The following is a 24836-nucleotide window of genomic DNA, read 5'->3' on the forward strand; positions in this document are numbered from 1 at the left end:
GCACACATTATGAACTTCCTACCCTGTCCTCCCAAAAAAGCATATAAAAAAATCCCCCCAAAACCAGGGTTCAGTAGATAAATTCTAAATTAACAGTCCGTTTAAGATATGACCACGTCCACTTTCTTCCTTCTCGAGGAAACATGGAAGACACATCTCAATGACAAAGCAAAACACACCTTTTGGGGGACCACCTGAACATCTTGTTCGGGTTGACAGCAAACTGCCTGGCTGCACGGAAGTCCAACGCCGGCGGCCAGTGGTGTTGGGAGAACTTCATACCCTCGGAAAAGAGCTGCCTCAATGTTGACTACGCACACACTCACAGAGGACTGAACTTGTGAGCCCACGACAGCTGGGCCGGCGTTCGAGCAGCCGATACTCACTCGTCCTGGTCCTGCTCGTGCATGTCAACCATCACCGCGGAGCCATCGCTGTTGAGCAGCACCGTGTCTGCGAGCAGCGTTTTCAGCATCTCTATGTTGATGCACAGGTGCTTCACTTTGGGCAGGGAGAAGAGTCTTTCCAGGGGCACGTAGAACACATTCCCCACACAAAAGGGCTTGGGCGTCTTCTCCAGGCTGGCTTTTAACTGCGCGAGGACGGACGGGAAGCACTGGGCAGGGGGCCCTGGCGGGCCAGTGTCCTGGGGCAGCCCCATGAAGTCCCGATGGTCCTGCGGCTTCAGACTCTCCAGCAGGTCCCTCCTCATGTTGTACACCTGGGAGATCACCTCACTGACCACGGCATACTGGCGGTACTTGGGCTGCTGCAAACTCGGGTAGGTGGTGGTGTAAACCTGAAAGGGGCAATGAGTATCAAAACCGAACCAGCTCACAAGATGGCAAACTTCCAAACCAACCGCCAACCTTGACCGTGCCACGTAAGAACTGCGTGCGCCTTCTGTGTCCACGTCAGACCCTACTGCTCTTAAGAGCTCCGACACTGATGCGCGACAAAACGTGGACACGATCTGATTGGCTTTCAACAGTCTAACAAAGAGAAGTGTAACCCTCGTGTTCCCGGCCAGCCTGCAACCACACCACGCCAACCCGTCTCCGCCTGCTCTCAGAGGAAGAGGGCTAGATGGCAAAGTGTCCCTTCATTTAAAGAAATGGTGCTTCTCCCCCCACCCGACCCTGAAACCAAACGGGTCTGACAAAGTCCAAAGTCACTTCTGGAGCCAAGTTGGGGAGTAATCCTGCTGGCTCCCCATTGTCCTGCAAAAGGGGGGGCTACTGGCACTACCCAGCTTGGGGGCTGGGCCCCCAGCACGTGATTACTTGCTGCCATACATGCTCTGGACACCGCCAAAGGCCCAGGAGCCCCAGGGCTGCTGCAGGAGCAACTGCTAATTCTTTGACTCAACTTTCAACCCAAAGGCCCAGGAAACGAATTTGCCCTGTCAACTTTCATCCACATCACACTGAGAAGACCAGCTGCTGCCACACAAGTCATGGAGCTGAAGGATTTTCCTAGGGCAAAAAGATGTGTTTACATTCACCTCTATTTGGGAAACTTTGGACAAGAAACAGTTCAAACCAGATGTATTCTGCTTGCCCAATAGCACCCTCCCATGCTCACTCTCTCTCTGTCACACTCACACACACACACACACACACACACACACACACACACACACAAATACTCACGACTTCATAGGCATGCTCCTCCTGCTGCTCGGGGATGCAAAGCCCGGCCTCCTTCAGGAGGGTTTTTCTGAAGATGCCTATCTGGGTGCAGTACCCAACATGCTCACACCCAGCAGGCGGCTCTCCGACGCCAGTGAACTCCACCGAGTAACCGTAGCGATGCGCCACCTCCAGAGCCCTGAAGCCACAAGGGGAGTCCATGCATCTGATCTTACAACAAAGCTAGCACATGATTTATTTTCCACCAAGATATTAAACTTAAAATATTTTATACGTATTATCAGAAACTATTTCTACTCAATAGAATGCCAACAACACAATTCCTAACCCATCAATTCCCACACCAGCCCGCATGCGGCACGCACTGGGGTTGCTGCATCTCCTGCGGGGAGCACTCAGGCCGGGGCTCCGTGTTGGTTTTGTAGGAAGCACGTGAGCTCGGTGGAGAAAAAGGAAGTTGTCTGGCATGGGGAGGGAAGACTAAAGAGACCACACAAAGGCCCCCAACTACTTGGAATTACGTAAGAAACCTGACCCTCAGCGGCACCCACGTGGGCTACCCTGGACAAAGGCATGGCACTGCCCAGGGCAGCCCTGCACCTCCCATTCTGCTCCGGCTTCTGTATCAACACTCCAGGAGCGTTCACCTCAAAGGTGGCTGGTGCCCACATACCCTTTCCACACACTCCACCGACCTGCAGACCCACCTTGGGGAACACACTTCCTTTCCCTACTGCACCCAGATGTGAAAGAAGGTTCTTTTATAATCTGAGCTCAAGAAAAGTTAACACGGTAAAGAATTACGAATTGGGGAATCAATGTCATTGAGATAAATGAAAAAAGCACCATTTGGGGTAATGACTATACATCCAAGATTTACTTACTAATCTTTTAAAAAAAATTTACTGTCTAAGTTTTCAACCCTCTGGGTCCATCAGCAGACATGAAGCTCACCAGGTCTGAAACTGCATTCTGTTCCACTCGAATTTGTGGTCAGAATCCCTCAAGGTCACGGTTGGGAAAAGCGGGTTGAATTCGGAGTTCGGCGTGCTGATGACGACCATAGCTGGAGACATGAACCCAAACACCACTGCAGGGAATCTGGCCAGATCTTCCGACTCCAAGTGCTCTATTCTGGAATGATTCGTGGCAAACAAACCATGAAGTTTAGCTTCCTGTTTGGACCTTGTCCTCATGGCGTTAGCAAAACAATCTCTCCTTCTACAATGGTTTCTCCCTTCTTTGAATTCTTAATGAATGCCTAGCCATCATCCGGGTATTCTCCTCCCGCCAACCCATGGTACTCTCTCAGTCAACGCCTGCTCTCTGCTGCACTCTGTAAGCCCACTCTAAATGCTTCTTTAAAAAATGACCCCAGACCACGAGCTGCTCTGGCCGAAGCATAGCCAAATCCCAGATATTTTCAATCGCCTCATCTGCATACGAGCATTGGATTACTGACTACGGAATGGAGGAAAAGAGGATGAGTTTGAATTATGGTGTTGGCACTGCAGACTGAAGGGCAGGAATTGCCAGGAATAACAAACAAGTCTGTCCTGGAAGAAAGTGGGGCCAGATGCTCCTTGGATGGCAACACTTCATCTCACATCCTCGGGCCACATCAGAGACCCGGCCCTGGAAAAGAACACCATGCTTGATAAAGCAGAGGGCAGGAAAGAGACAGATGGGACTCTCAGGGGGACGGATTCAAACAGTGGCTACAACCACGGGCTCACCCCACTGAGAGGCTGATCAAGGACCGGGCAGCGCTGTTCTCTTGTACACTCGGTCACCATGAGTCAGAGCCCGCGATGGTACCTAACCTCCCCACCACCTGCCAGGTAGGTGGCACTGAAAAAGAAATGCCCCTGCTCTGGGACTCTCTTTAAAACGCATGCCCTGTATCAACTAATGCCCAGAAAATAGACAAGCCCAGGCTGCGGGACACGCAATATGGTAATTAGTTATTAGTTATTCTTCAGAAATGCGGAAGAGCAAATAAGGCAATGAATGGCCGGGCAGAGCAGTCCCAGGTGCAAGGAGAACAGTCCTAACAACTAAGTTCACGGTGCGATGCAGGGGCGAGGCCTGCACCAAGAACCTTAAAATAGCTGCAAGAGGGCATGACTGCGGAGGCAAGTGATAAATCTTCCACGTGAACTGAGGCTCGGCGTTTAACGTTCCTGTTATGATTATTCTGTGGTTATATAAGGAAAGATCCTTGCTCTTAGAACACATTTCATAAGGCTTTGTGATGTTCATGGGGAAATTCCATTGTTTTTTTTAGTGGAATTCCTTGTGACAAACAAGTTCAAGTCCATTTCAATTTTAATTTCCTTCTAAAAAAATCACTAAGATCACTATTTACATTTGAGGGATTAGGAATCTGCAGGGATTTTTGGTTTTTAAAGAAATACACATATTTACACAGCCCATATCCAAGAAGTGAAACCAGTAATACCCTGTTAAACCTTCCATCTACAGGTTCTTCCATGGCCCCCACCCACAATCTCCTAATCTTCCCCTCTCCCAGCTCCTGCCCGCCTCCCTGGCCAACTCCTCATAGTCAACATCTTGTCCTATGGGTGTACAAATCTTATTTGTTTTCTTTATAATCGTGGTGTGACTAAATATTTATCTGTGTAACATTGACCAAGTCTGCTAAGCACAGTGTTCTCCAGTTTTGTTTATCTTTTAATTAAATTTCCCCACAAACTTTATGAAGCCCCCTCATATGCTGAAGGAGGAATAGAAACACAATGTACCCAACTTACAGACAAACATTACACGCACAGGACTGGAGGATCAACAACTTCCCGGCTCACCAGGAAGCTACAGCCGTGATCACGCCAGGGCACATGGGCAAAGGTGCCAAGGGATCCGTGCGACAGAACAAAGAGCCACAACGGCTCACGCAAACATAGGCAACTGGCCTCTGACAAAGGGGCAAAGGGAATTTGATAATGAAAGGTGTTTTCAACACATGGGACCGACACAGAACATCCACAACGTGATAATCACCATCTAGACAGAGCTTACGTCTTTCGCCAAAAAAAAAAAAGAACTCAGAATGGGTTACAAACATGAATGTTTTGTGACACAAGACCCTAACTTCTAAAAGACAGCATAGGATAAAATCTAGACAGCATCAGGCTTAATGGTGATTGTGGAGGTATCAAAAAGGGAGCATGTACTTAAGTTAGAATTCATTAAAATTACAAGACAGTTTTGGAAATGATAGCAACATATGAACAAACGTGTTTGATACAATTGATGTATGGATTGTTATAAGAACTGTAAGAGCCCCAATAAAAGAATTAAAATAAAGATACACAAAGAATTTATAACGCTCAACAAGAAAAACCCAACTGAAAAAAAAATGGGCAAAACATCTGGCTAGTCACCTCAAAGATATAAAGATGTCCGATAGTAAACATGTGAAAACATGTGAAAATGCTGGAGGATCGTGTCATTGAAGCATTGGCACATCAAAATCATGGGGAACCACGACATGACCTATTGAAATCCCAAACTGACACCACCAAATGCTGGCAAGGATGGGGTGCAGCAGGAACCTGGTGAGTGCAAACTGGAACTGCCACCTGAGAAGTGTATGGAGAGGGAGCGGGGGGGGGCTCTCAGTGCCCCCCACAACTAACCCAGAGTGACAAGTAACACGCACGCACACCACAGCGCAGAACGCTGGGCAGAAGCGGAGGACGGACGGTTGAGAAGGGTACACAAGCCAGGGAGGGAGGACGGAGATGACCCAGAGCGGGGAGCACCTGCCCCGCCCACCGAGAGCCAGCCCTCGCTCCTCAGTCACTGTGGGGCAGGGCTGTGCAAACCGCACCCAGGGAACTCAGCTGTAGCCCGGCTGTTTACAGCCATGTCATCGAGAGGGTCAAGGGAGACAGTGGTCTGGAAAGAGCGAGAAAGGGCTGAACTTTCTAAGGCCCAAGACAGATGGCCATTAGGATGAGGTAGAATTACATTGACATTAAAAACAAACAAACAAAACCTCACTGCCATCAGTAGCTGATGCCGACTCATAGCAGCCCTGTGGGGCGGGGTGGAACTGGCCCAGTTTCCAGACTGTGACTGTACAAAGCCCATCTTTCTCCAGAGGCAGCTAGTGGCTTCAAACTGCTGACCTTGAAGTTAGCAGCCCAATGTGTAACCCCTACACCAGACAGGGGTCCTTACAATGGCACCAGGATACAGGAATACTTTAGAGGAGCAGGGGATGTGAGGGGAAACGGCTCAGGACTGCCCATACTGGGACATGAGACACTGGGTGAGCGGGTGCAGAGGTGCCTGTGAGCGCATGCCAGAGGAAAGGTGAGCCCTACCAGTATGCCAACATCTGTGACCAGCCGAGTCAACTCCACCCCTTGTACATGCATATCGAACTCCAGTGCTACCCTGCCCCATGGGCTGCTAGGAGTTGGAGCTGTTGGAAGGCAGGAAATTTGGTTCTGTGGTTCCCTGGAGAAGGTGCCGGGCTTTCCGTCCCTGGGTCGCTGAGTCACAGTGCGACTCCCTGTGGTACAGGGTGGACTGCCCACTAGGGTTTCTAAGGCTGAGTCTGCCAAACCAGACTGCTGCAGCTTCCTCCCCTGAATGCGTCTCCACGCCTTCCATGGACAACGGGGGGACTAGCCACCGTGCCACCAAAAAATAGCCCTGTTCAGAAAAGCAACTCTCAAATTCTGGAATGCAAAATTTAAAGTGAAAAAGAAAAAATAATAAAGTGGTCAAAGTCCAACAAAACAGAAATCACTCAGTAGAACATGAGGAAGAGGAGCAAGCAAAAGCAGAACACAGAAAGGACACGTGCCCAGGGGCCGACTTCCGCCCACGGCACAGAATGCATGTGAAGCACAGCGCACACAGAATCAGTCGGCAGAGACGGTGAGCCCAATGCAGGCAATGGAAGACCCCACCCACATGGAGACAGACTTGTCCCTAGCTCACACTGAACACAGACAACTCAAAACAGACCAGAGACCTACATGTTACACCTACAACCACCGCACGCCTGGGGAAAGTTTAGGATGAAACCATGAGGCCTACTCATGGATAAAAATAGGATGAGAAGATCATGAGGTGTTGATGGGATCAGGCATCTAAGACCCAGAACAAAATCATGATGATGGATGGGGGGGGGCATGGAGACCCAAAGCCTGTCTGAAGACAAATGGACATCCCTCACAGAGGGGTCACAGGGAAGAGATGAGCCAGTCAGGGGCAGTATAGCACTGATGAAACACACAACTTTCCTCTAGCTCATTGGTGCTTCCCTCCCTACACTATCATGATCTCAATTCTACCTTACAAACTGGTTTAGACAAGAGCATGCACACTGCTGCAGATAAGAGCCCGAAACACAGGAATCCAGGATAGCTAAACCCCTCAGGGCCAACAGGGAGAGTAGACATACCAGGAGGATGAGGGGAGGGGGGGGGTCGAAAAGGGGAATCGAACATAAGGATCAACATATAACCCCTCACAGGGGGACAAACAATGGAAAAGTGGGTGAAGGGCGACAGGGGATGATGTAAGATATGAAAATAATCATCTATAACTTATCAAGGGTTCCTGATGGAATGAGGGCAGGGGAGGGAGGGGGGAAAAGGAAGAGCTAATATCAGGGGCTCAAGGAGAAAGAACATGCTTTGAAAATGCTGATGGCAGATGATGAACAAATGTGCTTGACACACTGGATGGATGTATGGATTGTGCTAAGAGATGTAAGACCCCATTAAAAGTATTAAAAATTTTAAACATGGTGCTAAAACATGAGTAGAAATGAGAAAATGATAAATGTGATCTCAAAAATTAAAAACATACGCTCATCATCAAAATACTTTGAAAGAGTAAGTACAGGTTGGGGGAAAATACATCTTTGGAAACAATTTATCCAATAGGGATCAAATCCAGTGTTTCCCTGTTGTGGGTGATACTGCCTCCTGGTGGGGGGACACTGGAATGATCAGGGGCTGCAGAAGCAGATACCTACGCTTCATCCTGGATTACAGGGGACAGTACACAGGTTTTAATTGCCAGGGGCACGCAGTACTTTTTTTCCTAAAAAGGGGCAGCAGGGCCAGATAAACTTGGGGACCTATCGTACCATCTCTAAATATATGGAAAGCTGCAGCAACGCAGCCAAGAAGACTATTAAACAGGCCCATCACAACCTGCGCAACGGAAATACACTGAACATCACCAAAGAAGATATCCAAGCAGCCAACAAACATGGAGAGAAGTTCACAATCCCTGGCCATTAGAGAGGTGACTCAAAATTACAATGAGCTACCCCCCTAATGAAAATGGCACTGAGGAAAAAATCAACAGGTTGACAACAAATGTTGCCAAGGATACGAGATTGGAACCTGGCAGACCCGTAAAATAAATGATAGCACCACCAAGAAACCAGAACTAGCCTATGACTCAATCCAACTCCTAAGGAAAAACCCCAAAATAACTTTTAAAAAATATTTTTAAAGGATGGCCATCAAACCAATCAAAAGTTTCTGAGGCTATAAATTTTCACAGGATCAAAGAGCCTCATCTTTCTCCAATGTAGTGGTTAAGGGCTTTAACCACTAACCTTGCAGTCATCAGTCCAATGCTACGTGACAGCACCAGATACATACCCTATTCTTGTCAGATTCGACTCAGCAGCCCTGTGTACGAAAACACAAAACACTGCCCATCCGTGTGCCCGCCATCCTCCCAGCTGCTATGCCTGTGTCCACGGTTGCGTGCACTCGTGTCCGTCTCCCTCTTTTCCACTGCCTCCCTCCCAACATGGTGTTCTTGCCCAGGTCTCTGCGGATCACATGGCCAAAGTACTGAGACAAGGTCTCGCCGCCCTGCTTCCTAGGACCATTCCGCCTGGACTTCGTCCGAGACAGACTTGATTATTCCTTTGGCAGTCCATGGCATTTCAGTAGTCTGCCAGCACCGTAATTCAAATACACCGACTCTTCTTCACTCTTCCTTAGTCGGTGTCCAACGTTGACATGCGTTATCAGGTAACTGGAAATACCATGGCAGGCGTCGGGCTCGCTGTAGGCCTCAAAGTAACGCATTGCTCTTCAATAATTTAAAGGGGTCTTGTGTGCAAGTTTACCCAATGCAGTGCATCATTTGATATCTCGACTGCTGCTTCCATGAGCAGTCTTTATGGATCTGAGCAAGACAAAATCCTCGACTTCAGTATTTTGTTTACCATGAGACTACTTCTTGGTCTTCTTTACGTTGAGTTGTTATCCACAATGAAGGCTGCAGTTCTTGATCTTCATCAGCAAGTGCTTCAAAAGTCCTCCTCACTTTCAGCCAGCGAGGCTGTCATCTGCACAGCACAGGTTGTTGATCAGCCTTCCTCCAGTCCTGACGCTGCGTTCTTCAGACAAGTCAGCTTCTCTGACGATGTGCTCAGCATTCAGGTTGGATAAGTATGGTGAGAGAATACAGTGCTGACGCTCAGGATTCCTGATGTCAAACCATGCAGTATGGCCTTGCTCACACAGCTGCCTCTTGATCGTTGTGCAGGTTCCACTTAAGGCCAACAAAGTGTTCTGGAATTCCCATTCTTCTCAAGGCTTGCCACTTTGTTATGATCGACACAACAAATGGCTTGCCATAGTCAATACTAACGTACGTAAACATCTCTTAGTACTGTCTGTTCTGAGCTAAGATCCATCTGACATCTGCAATGATATCCTTGTTCCACATCTTCTGAATCTGGCTTCAATTTCTGGCAGTGCCCTGTCAAGGTACTGCTACAACTGTTGAATGATCAGCGGCAAAATCTTACTTGCATTTGATATCAATATTGTTCTCTAATTTGAGCATTCCGTTGGCTCACTTCTTTGGAATGGGTACCAATATAGATTTCTTTCAGTCAGCTGGCCACGTGGATGTCTTCCACAGACAAGTGAGCACATCAAATACATTATCAGCCCGTTGAAACAACTCCATTAGCACTCCCCATTCTTGTGGTTGGCAAACACCTTCAGCACAACTTGGAATACATGTAACGAGGAGGCTTCAAAACGTTCATGGAAAAATTGAATTAAAATACATCAAAAATTTTCCATGAAAATTTTGAAGGCCCCTCCCCCTCATACCTTTGTAACTGATGGAATGTTTCTGGAAGTACACCCAAGAGCTTGTTGGCAATGGTTGCCTCTGAGGATGAAATCTCAGTGGTCGGAAGAGGGGCAAAGGAGGCTTTTCAGCGTATCTGTCTTCCTTTTGAATGTCCCAGGGAATGCCAAAAACAGACTTTGGAAACCGAGTGTGGCAGCCAATCAGACTTGACTGGAAAAGACTTGCAAGGGCCAACAGACCATGAACTAAGTATAGGCTTTTCCATTTTTGTCAGCAGCTTTCTTTTATTGCTATTTTGTTCTTGCTTTCTGCTACTGTTTTGTTGGTTTTGACTTCCTGTTATTGGGCTTTGCCAGGTCTTTTGCTTATTAATATATCTGCATGTCTATCTAGGCAAGATGGGCAAGGCACACAACTGGGAGATGAAGAGAACGGGGCCAATGGTTGAGGGGAGGTGGGAGAAAGGAAGGGGGGAGGTTACAACCCAGGGACAAGGGAACAAGGGAACTAAAATCAATGGAAGGAAGAGCATAGGATGCCTAGTGGGGCTTAATCAAGGGCAATGTAGCAGCCAGGAATTACTAAACCCGAACGAAGGCTGAACATGATGGTGGGACCAGAGGAAAGCAAAAAGGAAATAGAGGAAGGAACTAGGAGTCAAGGGATATTTCGAGAGATTTAAATACAGGCATGTGTATCTGTAAATACATATATAACAAGAGGCGAATAGAACTATGTACTCACATCTATATGTTAAGAATTAAGGTGGCAGATGGACATTGGGCCTCACTTTGTGATGCTCACCTTCCCAATACGCTTGCTGAAAACAAAATGAATGCACAAGCAAATGTGAAGCAAGCTGACGGTGTCTGGCTATCAAAAGATACAGCACCTGGAGTTTTAAACAAGCAGCTATCTAGCTGAGAAGCAACAAAGCCCACACAGAAGAAGCACACCAGCCTGTGTGATCCTGAGGTGTCGATGGGATCAGGTATCAGGCATCTAAGACTCAGAACAAAATCATACCCAAGGTGAATGGGGCGGGGAGTAGAGACCCAATGTCCATCTGTAGACAATTGGACATCCTCTCACATAGGGGTCAGAGATGAGCCAGTCACAACTTTCCCTTAGTTCTTTGGTGCTTCCTTCACCCCACTATCATGACCTTAATTCTACCTTACATATCAGATTAGACCAGAGCATGGACACTGCTACAGATAAGAGCCCTCAACACAGGGAATCCAGAATATATAAGCCCATCAGGGCCAACAATGAGAGTAGTGACAGCAGGAGGATCAGGAGAAGGTAGGGGGAAAAAGAGGGAACTTCGTCACAAGAATCAACATATGACCCCTTCCCAGGGGTATGAATAACGGAAAGTGAGTGAGGGGCAGCGGAGGATGATGTAAGATGTGAAAATAATAATCTATAACTTATCAAGTGTTCGTGAGGGGGGGAAGGAAGGGGAAGAAATGGGGAGCTGACACCAGGGGCTCAAGTGGGAAGAGAATGCTTTGAAAATGATGGCGGCATATGTGTACATGTGCTTGGCACACTGGATGAATGCATGGCTTGTGATAAGAGATGTAAGAGCTCCCAATAAAAGTAAAATAAATTTAAAAGCACGTCAGTGGTGGCAAAGCAACGTAGCTAGGATGAGGATGGCTGCACAACTTGGATGCAATTGGCGTCGCTGAGCTGTACACGCAGAAAGTCCTGAACTGGCGGAGACTCAGATGCACACTGTGTACCTCCGCTGGGCTGTCCAGAAGATGCAGCCTGGCCGCTGCAGTCTTCCAGATATGCAGAACCTGAATCTTGTCACCAAGCACTACCAAGAATGGGGGGGGGAGGGGCTTTATTCTCCAAAATGTCAATACCAAAAAAGCAATGGTCTTAAATGAAGAAAACTCAAAGCTGCGGAAATGTCCCAGTTTACGAGGCGAAGAGAGGGAACGACATAAGCACTACACCACCAGGGCTCCTAGTGATTTTTAAATTAGTGGCAAAAGGCCAAGACATAGGGAACAACTCAGATCTTGCAGGTTCTGTTCCCGGCCACCACAATAGTGTCGCCATAAAGCAAGACACACAAATGTGTTCATTCCCCAGAGGATGTGCAAGTTACGGTTAGAGTAAAGGCAGTATCTGAGGGGACACGAGGCTTTCTGCTCCCGTGAGGAGGAAGCTCAGAGGCATGGTTCCGCTCTGTCCGGAGCAGAGTGCGGTGAGTTGGATCGGACTGGGCAGCAGGGAGTCTGGATTTTTCAGTTCGGCTGGATGTGAACTGCGCGACAGCATCATGGAAAAGTTGGCACGCTGTGAGAATGACCCAGGTGTGACGCAGACACACAGTGAGCACGTGCTGTGGGGAAACCGGCACAGATTTACCCCGCACAGGGCTTCTATGACCTTCCCTTTGTTAACAACCAACAGACAAGGTCGGGGATCAGCTGAGCCCAATACAATGAGGATGCCAGCATACCCCTCCCCCCGCAGCTAGCTGCCTTCAACTCCATCTCGGGTGCCCACTTGCCGCAGAGCAGAGGATGCTGAGCCTATGCTTACGTGGGTGGGGCGGGGGGAGAGGAAGAGGAGCTGATCCCAAGGGCTCAATGGAAAATAAATGTCCAGGAAAGAACATATGTACAAATGTGTCGGATACAACTGATGTATGGATCATAACAAGAGTTGTAAGAGCCCTCAATAAAACAATTAAAATAAATTAAAATTTTAAAGTGTGTGAGAGAATGACAAGAGTGCGCAAACATGCTTACTCCTATAAACGGTTTTTAAAATGGGGAAAACGTTCACAGTAAGGGAGTCCTGGTACCGAGCATGTTCGTGTCCTGGACACTCTACTGCTGCAGCTCTAACTTTATAACAGCATTACACAGGAAGCTGGAATACGCTACTACAGAGAACACATTCCCAACTGAAGAGGAAACAGGAACTACGATTAAGACCTGGACACGCGGCACACACAGGAAGCATTCTGACACTCACTGTGGTTTCACAAACAGTCGTGTGCCCTGTGTCCCATCTGAATACTTACAATTCAACACATGCGATCAAGTCAAATGCGAGCAAGCGAGTGTCTCTCTCCACGGCAGAACCATGATACAAGGTGACCGTCAACGTCCTCTCCCTGGGCTTCAGGTAGTCCCCGATCAGGGGCGACAACTTATACCTGCAAAAGCACAGAGCTGCAGAAATCAGAGTTTGAAAAACAGCTCACAGGTGACAGCACTCAACCTGCTCATCACCTCCGACCTACCTGACAGCACTCTGGGAGGGCCGCTTCCTGCCCCCCACCCCCGGGGGGAGTTGCCGGCCACCAGTCTAAAGTGCTACGGCTATCAGTAACTGTGCTACTGCTCTCAGATGGACACTTTCATTATCATTGGTTTTCAACTTCTTCAGGGAGAAAAATAGCCGTGCTTAAAACAATAGGTAGCCATTTAAAAGAGAGGAGTCTTGCCAGGTGCAGCAAATGAGGAGTATGCTTGCCTGTGAATTCAACGGCTAAAGGCTCGAGCCCAACTACTGGGCACCTCAGAAGAAAGGCCTGGCAATCTACTGCAGAAAAACTAGCTGTTGACAACCTCCGGCTCCCACTTCTGACATACGTGGGGTCACCAGGGGTTGTGATCAACCCAACTTCAAAAAGTTCATGGGAAAAAAGTAACAGTTCTTTTTAAACTCTACTTTTTCACAAACTTGTTGAAATCCACGTATGTGGCGAAGAGATGGGTGCGCTGCTCTGGTTCAAGGTGGAGCGGGGGCTGCAGTGACTTTGCGACCCAGTGCTCGGCTGAGCAGTTTAAAGCCTCTGCACTAAGCCTCCGGATGTCTGGCATTCCAGGAATATGGCTCTGCCACTAAGCGAGTTTTAAATTGGATTTGCAAGCCTCGATTACAGCACAACTTTATTAGCTGGTAGAAACAAAGTTAAAAGGAACCAAGCCAACAATCCGTCAGCTTCATTATGTAGTGGACCCATGGCTCTCCCCAAATCCCCACTTCTGCCTCTGAGAACTAACAGCGCCCCTGGCTTCTGGGTCGCATACAGGTCCCTCTGAAACTAGATGATTACTTTTTCCGCTGCAGCTTATCCTCATTGATATCTACTCCGACAAGCAGTTCGATGCACTTGTGGAATTTCAGCATCCATAGAAGCGAAGTGTCACCACAGCCCAAGTCGGCAACCTGCAGAAGAGACAGAGTGCGATTTCAAGGTCAGAGCCAGAGAAGTGTAATAATATCGCTTTTCATTTTTTACAGTGGATGTGGGAAGTGGATAAAAGTAGAAAAGCAGAATAGAGCTATTTTCTGGAAATGCATTTTTGGGGAAGGAAAAAAGGCACATCAAAAGGAAGTTAATCTAATGAGCTATGATAAGCCTGGTAAAAATAAGCCATGACCTGAAGACTCACCCCACAGAAAAGGGTTGAAACTGTAACAAGATGTGGCTCTTAGCCAGCAAGAGGTCTCCTTGGTGTCAACATAGAATCCCACTCACGGCAGCCAATGCCAAAAGATGTTCACCACACATGTTGTGAGGACAACAGCCTGTCCTCGCTTCAAAATGCATGAGCATACACACACTTGCTGAGATTTTCTTCATGTACAGCCTTACAGATCTGTATTAATGCTTTAAATACTACAATAAAGCCATCGCTCTATCTCACAACCCCACTTCAGAAGCAAATGGTGAATCACAGAAAAACACAGATGATCGATACTATCAATGCCTTCCTACCCGCCCTACCTCCCCCACCAAAAAAAGGAAGCCACCTCCAGCCAACTTCTAAGATCACGAATGGGCTCTGAGCCATACTTAAATAGATGTTTGAGAACAGGATCAATTTCAGGATCTTGCTTCCTGAGAGAATCCATGTATTGTTTTAATGCAATATATATTAAAGAGTGGTTTTCAAAGGCTAAAGCCAAAAGCCTTACGGCTGATCGGATCAAAAATTCCTGCTTCGGTCTATCTAGACAGACAGGATAAACAATCTGGAGGAGAAAACAACAGGACCCACAGTTCACGGGGTATATGTTAGAGGGGTAGGTGGGGGGAAGGAAGTGGGTGTTAACAAACCTAGGGACAAGGGAACAAGTGATCCAAGATTGATGGGGAGCAGGGTATAGGAAGGCTAGTAGGGCTTGATCAAAGGCAATGTAACCGAGAGTAATTACTGAAACCCAAATGAAGGCTGAACATGATAGTGGGATAAGAGGAAAGTATAAGGAAATAGAGGAAAGGAGGCGGCAAAGGGCATGTATAGAGGTCTAAATACTGTCATATATATGTAAATATATTTCTATATGATTGGGCAATAGATCTATGTGATTCTATTTCTAGGTTTAGTATTAAGGTAGCAGATGGACATTGAGTCTCTACTCAAGTTCTCCCTCAATGCAAGCACACTATTCCATTAAACTGAAACTTCATGATGCTCACCTTCTCGACACGATCACTGAAGACAAAGTGGGTGCATTAGCAAAAATGGGGTGAAGAAGGCTGATGGTGCCTGGCTATCAAAAGATAGCTGGGGTCTTAAAGGCTTGAAGATAAACAAGTGGCCATCTAGCTGAGAAGCAACAAAGCCCACATGGAAGAAGCTGTGTGATCGCCAGATGTCAATAGGATCAGGTATCAAGGAACAAAAAAATCATATAACTGAATGAGGGGGAGTGTGGAGTGGAGACTCAAAGCCCATCTGTAGGCAACTAGACATCCCCTTACAGAAGGGTCTTAGGGAGGAGACGAGTCAGTCAGGGTGCAGTGTAGCTATGATGAAACATACAATTTTCCTCTAGTTCTAAAATGCTTCCTCCAAACTCCCCCGCCCCAATATCATGACAATTCTACCTTAAAAATCCAGGTAAACCAGAGCATGTACACTCGTACAGGTAAGAGCTAGAAACAGAATCCAGGACAGATAAACCCCCTCAGGACCAATAATGAGAGTAGGGGAAACGATCACAATGATCTACATATAACCTGGGGGAAGGACAACAGAAAAGTGGGTGAAGGGAGACATCGGTCAGTGTAAGACATGAAAAAATAATTTATAAATTATCAAGGGTTTGTGAGAGGGAGGGAGGAGGGAGGGGAAAAGAATGAGGAACTGATACCAAGGGCTCAAGTAGAAAGCAAATGTTTTGAGAATGATGATGGCAACAAATGTGCAAATGTGCTTGACTGGATGGATGGAGGGTGATGAGTTTTACAAGCCCCCAATAAAATTTTAATTCCTGCTTCAGCATGTTCCAAATTGCTTCCCGTAGAATACTGCTAAGAAACCTCCCTCCCCTTACAAATCGAGACTTAGCAATAAAAAGTTAAATCTTAGTTTGTATTGTGTCCCTAAAACACGCTGCTGCTGTAAATCCCAACCTTCCCACCTGTGGGGTTACCCCATTTGGAGTCAAGGACCGGGACTCGTGCAGGTGTATCCTGCATCAAGATTAAACGTGCCAGAGGAGATGGGGGAGAGCGATACCAAGTCACATGAAAAACAGGACTTTCCTTGAGCCAACAAAGACGGCCTTCCTCGGAGCCAGCCCTCCGCTGCAGAACATGAATGTCGGCGAAAGCCATCCACTCGTGGCCTTTCTGCTGTGGTGCAGAAAACGAACGTAGAATGCAGGAACAAGAACGGGGTGAGGCCAAAATGTGGAAGAAGAGTTAGAGTGGCTTAAAGGGTACAGGCGAAGAGATTTTGAAGGTGGCCAGCAGTAACACCAAGCGTCCTGGAAGCTATGCAACCGATACTTTAAACGCCGGCAGGACAGGCATCCTGGTGGACAGGTTTCCGTGGAGGAAGACTGGATAAGGAACAGGTGGTCCCTTTTTGAGATGTGAGTCACTGAAACCTTTATGAACAGCAGCTGAGCCCTGCCGGACTTCACGCCAAGCGAAGCCCCTCAGGCTGCAGGGCAAGGGAGCGCTGCCTCTGTGGGTCTGAGACTTGTGGGTCTGAGACTGCAACTCCATATGGGAGAAGAGAGCCTCATCTTTCTCCCGCGAAGCGGCCGGTTGGAAGGTGCTCAAAATACAATCGATGAGCTGCCTCCTCAAATTAGCACCAACCTTGATGTCGACGGGACACAGCTGTTGCGACCTTCCTTTGCTGCTAAGCCAACTCCGAAATGACTGCAAACATCCATTAATAATCAGAAGGCGGAGTCTAGCAGGACTCTGGGAAAAGTGGACGGTGGACGAAGTAAATGGAAAGCATAAAGATGAGATGCTCGGCATTAGTGAGCTGATGTGGACTGGCATTCGGTCGCTTTGAGCGAGATAATTATGTGGTTTACAATCCCAAGTAAAAATTCAAGAGGAATGTCAAAAAGAACATTCCAAGATCTTGAAGTTCAATGCTGCTTATGATGGGATAATACTTATAGACCTACAAGGAAGGCCACTTAACACAACTATTACAATTTATGCAATAAGCATGAAAGCTAGTAATGAAGAAATTGAAGTCTACCAACTTTTTAGTCTGAAACTGATCAAGCATGCGATCAAGATGCACTTATTAGTGGTGACGAGACGGAACGTTAGAAACAAAGGATTGGTAGATGGAAAATAAGGCCTTGCTGATAGAAACGAAGATGGAGATCACATGATAGCATTCTGCGAGATCAGTGACTTCTTCAACACAAGTACCTTCTTAACAATGGTAATGGCGAATGTAGTCCCGGATCTTGCCAGGTGAACTACATGGGAACGAAACGGACTGCGTCTGTGGGAAGACTCCTGAGACGCCCAACGTGAACAAAGTCAGGGGCGGACTGTAGGGCAGACCACCAATTCCTCCTAAGTTTGAGCTGGAACTGAAGAAAAGTAAACGCGCCCTTCGACAGCCAAAATACAACCTTGAGTACATCCCACCTGGATTTATAGAACAACCTCACGACTGGATTTGCCACCCGGCACGCTAATGTCCAATAACCAGACAGGCTGTGGGGTGACACCAAGGAAGGAAAGACCCAAGCGCTGTCAGATGAGACCCCGAGAAGTGCTCTTACAGCAAAAGCACATGGACTTCAAAAAGCGCCTCAGGGAACTAAGGCTTTATAATGAAAGACGCCAAGACCTGGAGCTACAAAACCAAATCTCCAACTGCAGAACTAAAGAAAAATGCAAGCTTCAATATGAATGGATTCTGTGAACAAAATGCAGGACTCAGGAAGCGTCAGAAAGTGGGGGCGGGGTAGGCAGTCACTGGTCACCATTTAACCATTTCAAGAGGTAGCATAGGATCAATTACTAAAGGAAGAATTCGAAGCTGGGCTGAAGGCATTACCGACCAACAGGACTGCAAGAATTAATGGAATAGCATTAGTTTCACCAAACGGATGCAGGGCCTGAAGTAGTCTCCAGTCAATATGCCAGAGATGTGGAAGACCGCTCCCGGGCCCGCCAAATGGAAGAAATGCTTATCTGTGCCATTCCAAAGAAAGGTGACCCCCCAGAATGGGAAAATCATCGACCACTGTCATTAATATCTCATCCAAGTAAAATTCTGCTGGAGACTTGTGTAGTGGTAGCAGCAGTCCATTGCCAGGGAACTGACAAGAACTCAAGGCAGACTCAGAAGAGCAAAAATGGTGGGACTATGTCCACATACTTTGTCCGTATTGTCAGGAGAGACCAGGCCCTGGAAAAGGTACATTGCAATTGGTCAAGGGTCAGTATTGAAGTCCTGAAGAGCAAGATGGCTTTGGCATTTTCAATGGCCTCATGTGCATGTGAAAGTTGGACACTGGATAAGGAAAAACTGGTGCATTCGGATTGTGGTGCTGGTGAATACTGCAGTTACTGCGGACTGACAATAAACAAATAAACCTGCTTTGGAAAAAAGCATGACCTGAGTGTCCTTAGAAACAAGGGCAGTGAGACTTTGTCTCACCTACCTTGGGCTTTTATCAGGAGAGACCAGAATTGGAAAGGGACTCATAGTTAATAAAGGGTCAGTGTTGAAATACTGAAGTACACGACTGAAGCCATGCTAATTTCAAGTGTCTCATATGAGTGTGAAAGTTGGACAATGAATGAAGACCAAAGAAGAACTGATGCATCTGTATCAGGGTGCAGGTGAAGAAGGCTGGATCACCAGGCACTGCCAAAGTTCAACACAGTCATCTCATAGTAAGCCTGTCCCCTTGGATTTCCAAGACTTCACATCTTTACCGGAATGCAGCCTCCCCTTTCTTCCACGGAGCGCCTGGTCAGCAGCGCAGTGCACAGCCCCCCTGAAGAACCAACAACTCTTTCTTGGAAGAAGGACCACCAGAATGCTCGTGAGAAGCTAGGCTGGAGAGACTAAAATAGAGGGTCATATACTTTGGACATGCTGCCAGGAGAGACCAGTCCCTCGAAATGGACAGGGTGTTGGTGCAGTGTATTTTTCAACATGGCTCTTCAAGCCACAGCCTCAAAGTCCCAACAAATGACCTTTCCTGGATGGGTCTGGGTTAAGAGAAGGTGGAAGAAATTACTGCTAGGATTCAGTTGTGAGTGCTCGTTAAGGAGCTGCATTGTTGATTGCCATCCTGCAAGGCGTAAAATGAGCCATCTAAGCAGCAGGCGTGGGGATATCACTACCAGCAGTCAGAAGTAGGGTGAACCTCAGGATCCCTCCACACGGAATCTTCTTGATCTAGAAGACAGCTGTGACACCAGTAGAGTGGCAGAGAAGCAGCCACAGAAGCCGGAGCAGGAGATGCAGCATGGGCTGTGTAGCCCACAGAGCAAGGACAGCTGAGAGCACTGGGGCACTAGGCTGGCTTGTGGAGTGCCTCCGGGGACTTAACTGAGGGAGCCCAATGCCTTTGTGTGGTCTTATAGCAGAGTAATATATGTCCTTTGGGCAGTCACTGGCAGCCCTAACGGAGCTCTGTAGCATTGCCTGAGCAGGGCAGAGGTCAGGCCAAGAGTCTGGGAGCAAGAGGAGAGTGGCCTGCCTGTGGGAAAGCCAAAGAACATTGACTAAACAACAGTATCCGGAGTATTTCTCACCTGCATTGTAACCTGTTAACTTGTCTAATACACCCATATGCATGAGCACCATTTGTGGGTTCTGCGGTCACCGCAATGAGTTATCAAACCCAGCAGAAAAGCAGAGCACCATGAGAGGAAGAGCTGGAGGCAGGACAGGGTTAGGAAGCATGGCATGGTGGGTAGAAGCATGTTTGAGCTTGGCCTTGGGAGCTGGAGGAGGGTCAGAAATGCCCCCACGCCATTTTCACAGGTTTTAACAATGGTCTCAAACACGCGAACTTTGAGCATCGTGGTTGACCGGTGGCAGGGCGTTCAATTCGGGTGTCAGATGACTGGATGGCACCAACTCTGGACTAATATTAGGCACACATACTTTTCCTGTTCAGAACCAGAATTTGAGTCTTCAAATACTCTCAGCATGCTTCAGCAAAGAAAACTTTCCCAAACTTTAAACCTTCTACACACCCGTGCGCATCTACACGCCACTTGCCCATACCAGATATTTCAGGTGAAGGCGATTTAAGATGCTTTAACCAAATACACCTGAGCAAAGCTGTGAACAAAAAACTAAGGTGGCAGTTACAAGGCAGGGCACACAAAAGAATCTTGGTCAAGCAAAAATATGGTATCCAGAAATTCACTGTAGTTGGCATCATCTAGTCTATATCCAAGTACTCGCACGTCGTAAACTGTCAGACGTCAAACTCCATACCCAAGCTGTGAATTAGATGTACCACACTCTAATTTAACTTTCATGAATCAAGACTTTGCTCCAAAATTAGCCTTCCTTATACCCGACTGTCAAAGAAACCACAACCCCTGTGCCCAAAAGATCTAAAATTACGAAACCTAGGAGAGGGGCATTTGGAGAAAGGACAGCCCCCAACCCCCACCCACTTCCGGTCTCCTTCCCTGTGCATGCAAAAATGAAATTTAGAATCTTTCAAATTCACCTTGTTTCTGGACTCCGCAACAGTGACAGAGCAGTATGGGTACCGGCCCCGTTTGCACCCAACCTGCAATATCAGTTAATATTCAGTCACCATGGCGTGGGACCTGCGTGATGACATTAAACACCAAAAAAGAAAACCAAGAGATGCCGAAATAGAAAGGGGCTTCTGAGAAAGTGGAATTCTCAGCGGACTTTTCCCTGAGAGCTTTAGGCAGCCCTCTCACAGCCATGTAAAAAAGCGTGGGAAGACCCGCGGCTACCAGATGCTGGAAGACACAAGGAAGGACTCTCGCCAAAAGCCTCCAGAGAGACCTGGCGAGTGGCTGCCATGTGGCTCTGGAGTGAGGCCGCCCTGTCAGAGAATAAAGGCTCAGAGGAGAAAAGGAATGGCCACATTTGGGGGAGCACAGGTGCATGTCTGTTGGTGGGAGGGAACAGAGGGCTGACCTCCAGCTGGGGGGACAAGTGACTGAGGATGATTTGGGGGGACCCTAGGTGAGGCCTGTCTTTGGTGTTCAGTGGGTGGGAAATATTGCACTCCGGCATCTGGGAGTGTCCCAGGATCCCAGGCCAGACGCCATGCAACACTGGACACTGGGTCCTGGATCTTCGGGGCGCACAGCCTGCTCCAGAGGCTGCATTGGTGAGACCCCATGTAGAAATTCCACTGAATGAACTGGACTCTACTTCACACACTTGTAACCGGAGGACTTCAGTAGGAAAACACCTGGTATCTGAGAAGAAGCCAGGCGTACCAAGGGCGATGTACTACTGGGGGTTGGCGGACCCACAGGCCTTGCTACATCAGTGCCTATATGCTGAATTAAGATATGATTGCTGGCAACCCTATGATGGACCCTGTTTTACTTTGCTTATTCTTGTTCATCTTAGGGTGTATCTCAGAGATACTATGCCATTGCAGGTCACCCTCTTGAAATTGTTTTTCTGGTTTCGGTAAATGAAACCCAGGACTGATGAGCCTTTAGGAACAACAAATAGAACAAGGGTTTGGAGTGGGGATTTGGGGGGGGGTGGAGTCTGGCAGGGAGATAAAAGGAATATAATGTCAAGGATTCCAGGAAGGAGATGTATGTTTGAAGACCAATTATGGAAGCAATTGTACAATTCTGTTTGACATGACTGAACTATGGAAAGACAGGACATATGTATTAACTCCCAATAAGGAAAAAACCATCTATCCAGGAATGGGTTTTGGGCTGCCCTTAATTCCTAGCACCAACTTAAACAATTAGTTCTTACATCATGGCCTGCTTGATACTCGCCGCCAGGAAGGGAACCCAGATGAAAAGGTGCATTCGCAAAATGTGGCGAAGAATTCAGATGGTGCCTCAACTAGCATTTAGGGTCTTAAAGGCTCGTCTTCAAACAAGCAGCCATTTAAGTGAGAGGTCAACTAGGTCCACAAGGAAGAAGCACACCACCATCAGTCACCACAGGATTGTAGATCATACAATCCAAAGTCAAAGGAAGGATCAGTATCAGAGCCTGAACTGTGAGACTCCGGTGTGCAGAAGGCAATGGAGGACAGCGGGAGCCCAAGACTCATCAGTGCAACCACAGAGGAAATCAGCCTCCAGAGAACTCCTGTCTAAAATTGAGATGGGAGAACAGTAGTCACTCAACAGTGCTTGGGAGAAAGGAGTAGAGAAGGTCAAAGGCATACATCTGACCTGAACAGTCAAACCTGTCAGTAGACACCAGGCCCATACTACCCCTATGATGCAGGCTGGACGGGATCTCATTCCCATTAATCTCTTATTTGCATTGTTTTGTTTGGTTATTATTTGTTCATAGTAGGGTGTATCTCAGAGGTGCTATAGGTCATTAGAGGTCACCCTCCTAAAGCTATTTTATGCTTTTGTTTTTTGGTGTATGAAACCCAGGACTGATGAACCTTTAGGGGCAGCAAGCAGGATAAGGGGATGGGGTGGGAGTACCGTGGTGCTGATGGGATCAAAGATGAGGTCAATGAGTCCATGTAGGAAAAGAATGTCTGGAAATTGATAGCAATTGCACAATTCTACTTGAAGTGATTGAACTATGGAATGATCTATGTATTAAATCCCAATAATTCTTTTTCAAACAAAATCATGGTCTGGACCCGTTTATTTGACCTTCTAGGCACCAGAACGTCCCGATAGATCTGTTCTTATAAGCCACTTGCTTTACGGCACAGACACACCTCACAGATCAGGCCTCCATTCCTAACTGCTGCAATAAAGCAGGTCTTGGAATAAAGCAGGTATTACAATAAAGCGAGTCAGACTTTTGTCTCCTGGTACATACAAAAATCACGTTTATATGCTACTATTGTCTATTAAGTGTGTAAGAGCATTAAGAAATGTTTGCAATATTGAGAATTACCAGGTGCCACAGAGGCACAAAGTGAGCACATGCTTTTGGAACATCGGTGGGAGGAGGCTTACCACAAACTTTCAATTTGTAAAAGAAAAGAAACAAGACAATTATGTGAAGAGCACTAAAGCCAGGTGCTTGTATTTGTTACAGCTGGTCCAGGCTATGAATCCAACACCCAAGGGCATGGTGTCAACGTTTTCTCCACATGAGAAACATCTGTCAGTAAGTAAAAGTCTGGAAAGAGAACCATTACCCACCTTCTTGGGTTCATATTGAGTCACTAAGTCTTTGATGAACTGGTAACGCTGTTTGTACAACGGAGGCGTAAACTTAATTACTGTGCTGGCCACTTCTTCCAAATTCTTATCTGCCACATTTTCACACTGAAAGTTTACCAAAAAATAATGAGGGGGTGGGAACAATTCTAAACCTTGCAATTTGGGGGGAAATTAAGTAAGATCCATTCCCGCTGCCACCACTCCCACCCCAATGTTGAAGAGCAAATGGGTCCTCCATCACCTCCCTATCCTAAAACCCAAGATATCATGAGGTAACGTTGAAGTTCTTCCACAGGTCACCTGGTCACTACCCACCCCTCCTAGGCCTTTTAAGTGACAATCGGCTGCATGCTAATTGTTTGGTTCCAGCTGAAGCGAAATTACCAATGTATGCATCCAATGAAGCCTATTAGAAGCCTCCTAGCCACATGCAACCTTTTGTGGGATAGATTTCCAAAGCCTGTGCTCAAGTCAGTCAGCAGGAGGCTGGAAAATGCTTATTAAAAAACCATTAGAAGAACGCACAGGTTACAGGATGAATTTTAACAACTGTTGTTGTTTCTAAATACCACCACCTTATTCAAGGAGTTGTCAAAGGCACTTGCTAACTTGAGCCACACTGTAAATATTAAAGTATTAAATGCAAGCCACATGGGTGACTTTAAAAGTTCAGTACCTCAACTGTCCTAGCCACATGTCAAGTGCTGTCTGTGGAGAAGGATGGGGCCATCCGTTCCCATAAAGCTTTACAGTCTGGGAAACCCTAGGCAGCAGCTCTGCTCCGTCCTGTGTGTGCCCGCGTCGTCAACTCAACGGCACTGGATGCCTTATAGGACAGCAAGTCTCTAGAGCAGCCCTTCTCAACCTGCGGGTCCAATGACCCTTTCACCAGGGTTGCCCGATTCGTAACAGTAGCAAAATTACAGTTATGAAGTAGCAATGAAAATCATGTTATGGTGGGGGAGGGGGCACCACACATGAGGAACTGCATTAAAGTGTCACGGCATTAGGAAGGTTGAGAAGCACTGCCCTACAGCCTAGCGACTCTGTGTTCCCAAACCAGCAGCATCTTCACTTTGAAACATCTTAGCAATATGAGTCTTGGGCCTTACCCCAGACCTCCTCAATCACAATCTGCAGAGGAGAAGATCCTCAGGTCACCCATCTGCCCACTAATGTTAGAAAGTGAACTTTTTAATAAGGTAGATTTTTTTTTTGCTACCTAAGCCAACAGTTGGCAAAAAGAAAAAATGCTTGTTAAGTCTTGATATACACCTGTGGATACTTCATCTCCATATAACCTTGGTTAGCTCAAACACCAGGAGGTGCTGGTATTTTTTTGCTTGTTAACTACCACAAGGTAAAACCCCAAGGACTTCCTGAGGGTAAGAACTGGTAAGAAAGGTATTTACCTGTGCGTTGTTTTCCTCCAT

General features: G+C 47.1%; 1 protein-coding gene across 1 annotated transcript; it reads right to left on the bottom strand.

The window, feature by feature from the left end:
* Positions 1-382: 382 nt before the first annotated feature.
* Positions 383-24836, bottom strand: HENMT1 (HEN methyltransferase 1). The gene is given in 9 exon segments (XM_075540278.1): positions 383-799; positions 1653-1830; positions 2607-2786; positions 12832-12966; positions 13873-13985; positions 23383-23508; positions 24464-24498; positions 24501-24537; positions 24816-24836. Coding segments are annotated over 9 exon segments (1242 nt in total).

This window comes from Tenrec ecaudatus, chromosome 1, assembly GCF_050624435.1.
Source record: "Tenrec ecaudatus isolate mTenEca1 chromosome 1, mTenEca1.hap1, whole genome shotgun sequence".
In the NCBI taxonomy this organism is placed as follows: Eukaryota; Metazoa; Chordata; class Mammalia; order Afrosoricida; family Tenrecidae; genus Tenrec; species Tenrec ecaudatus.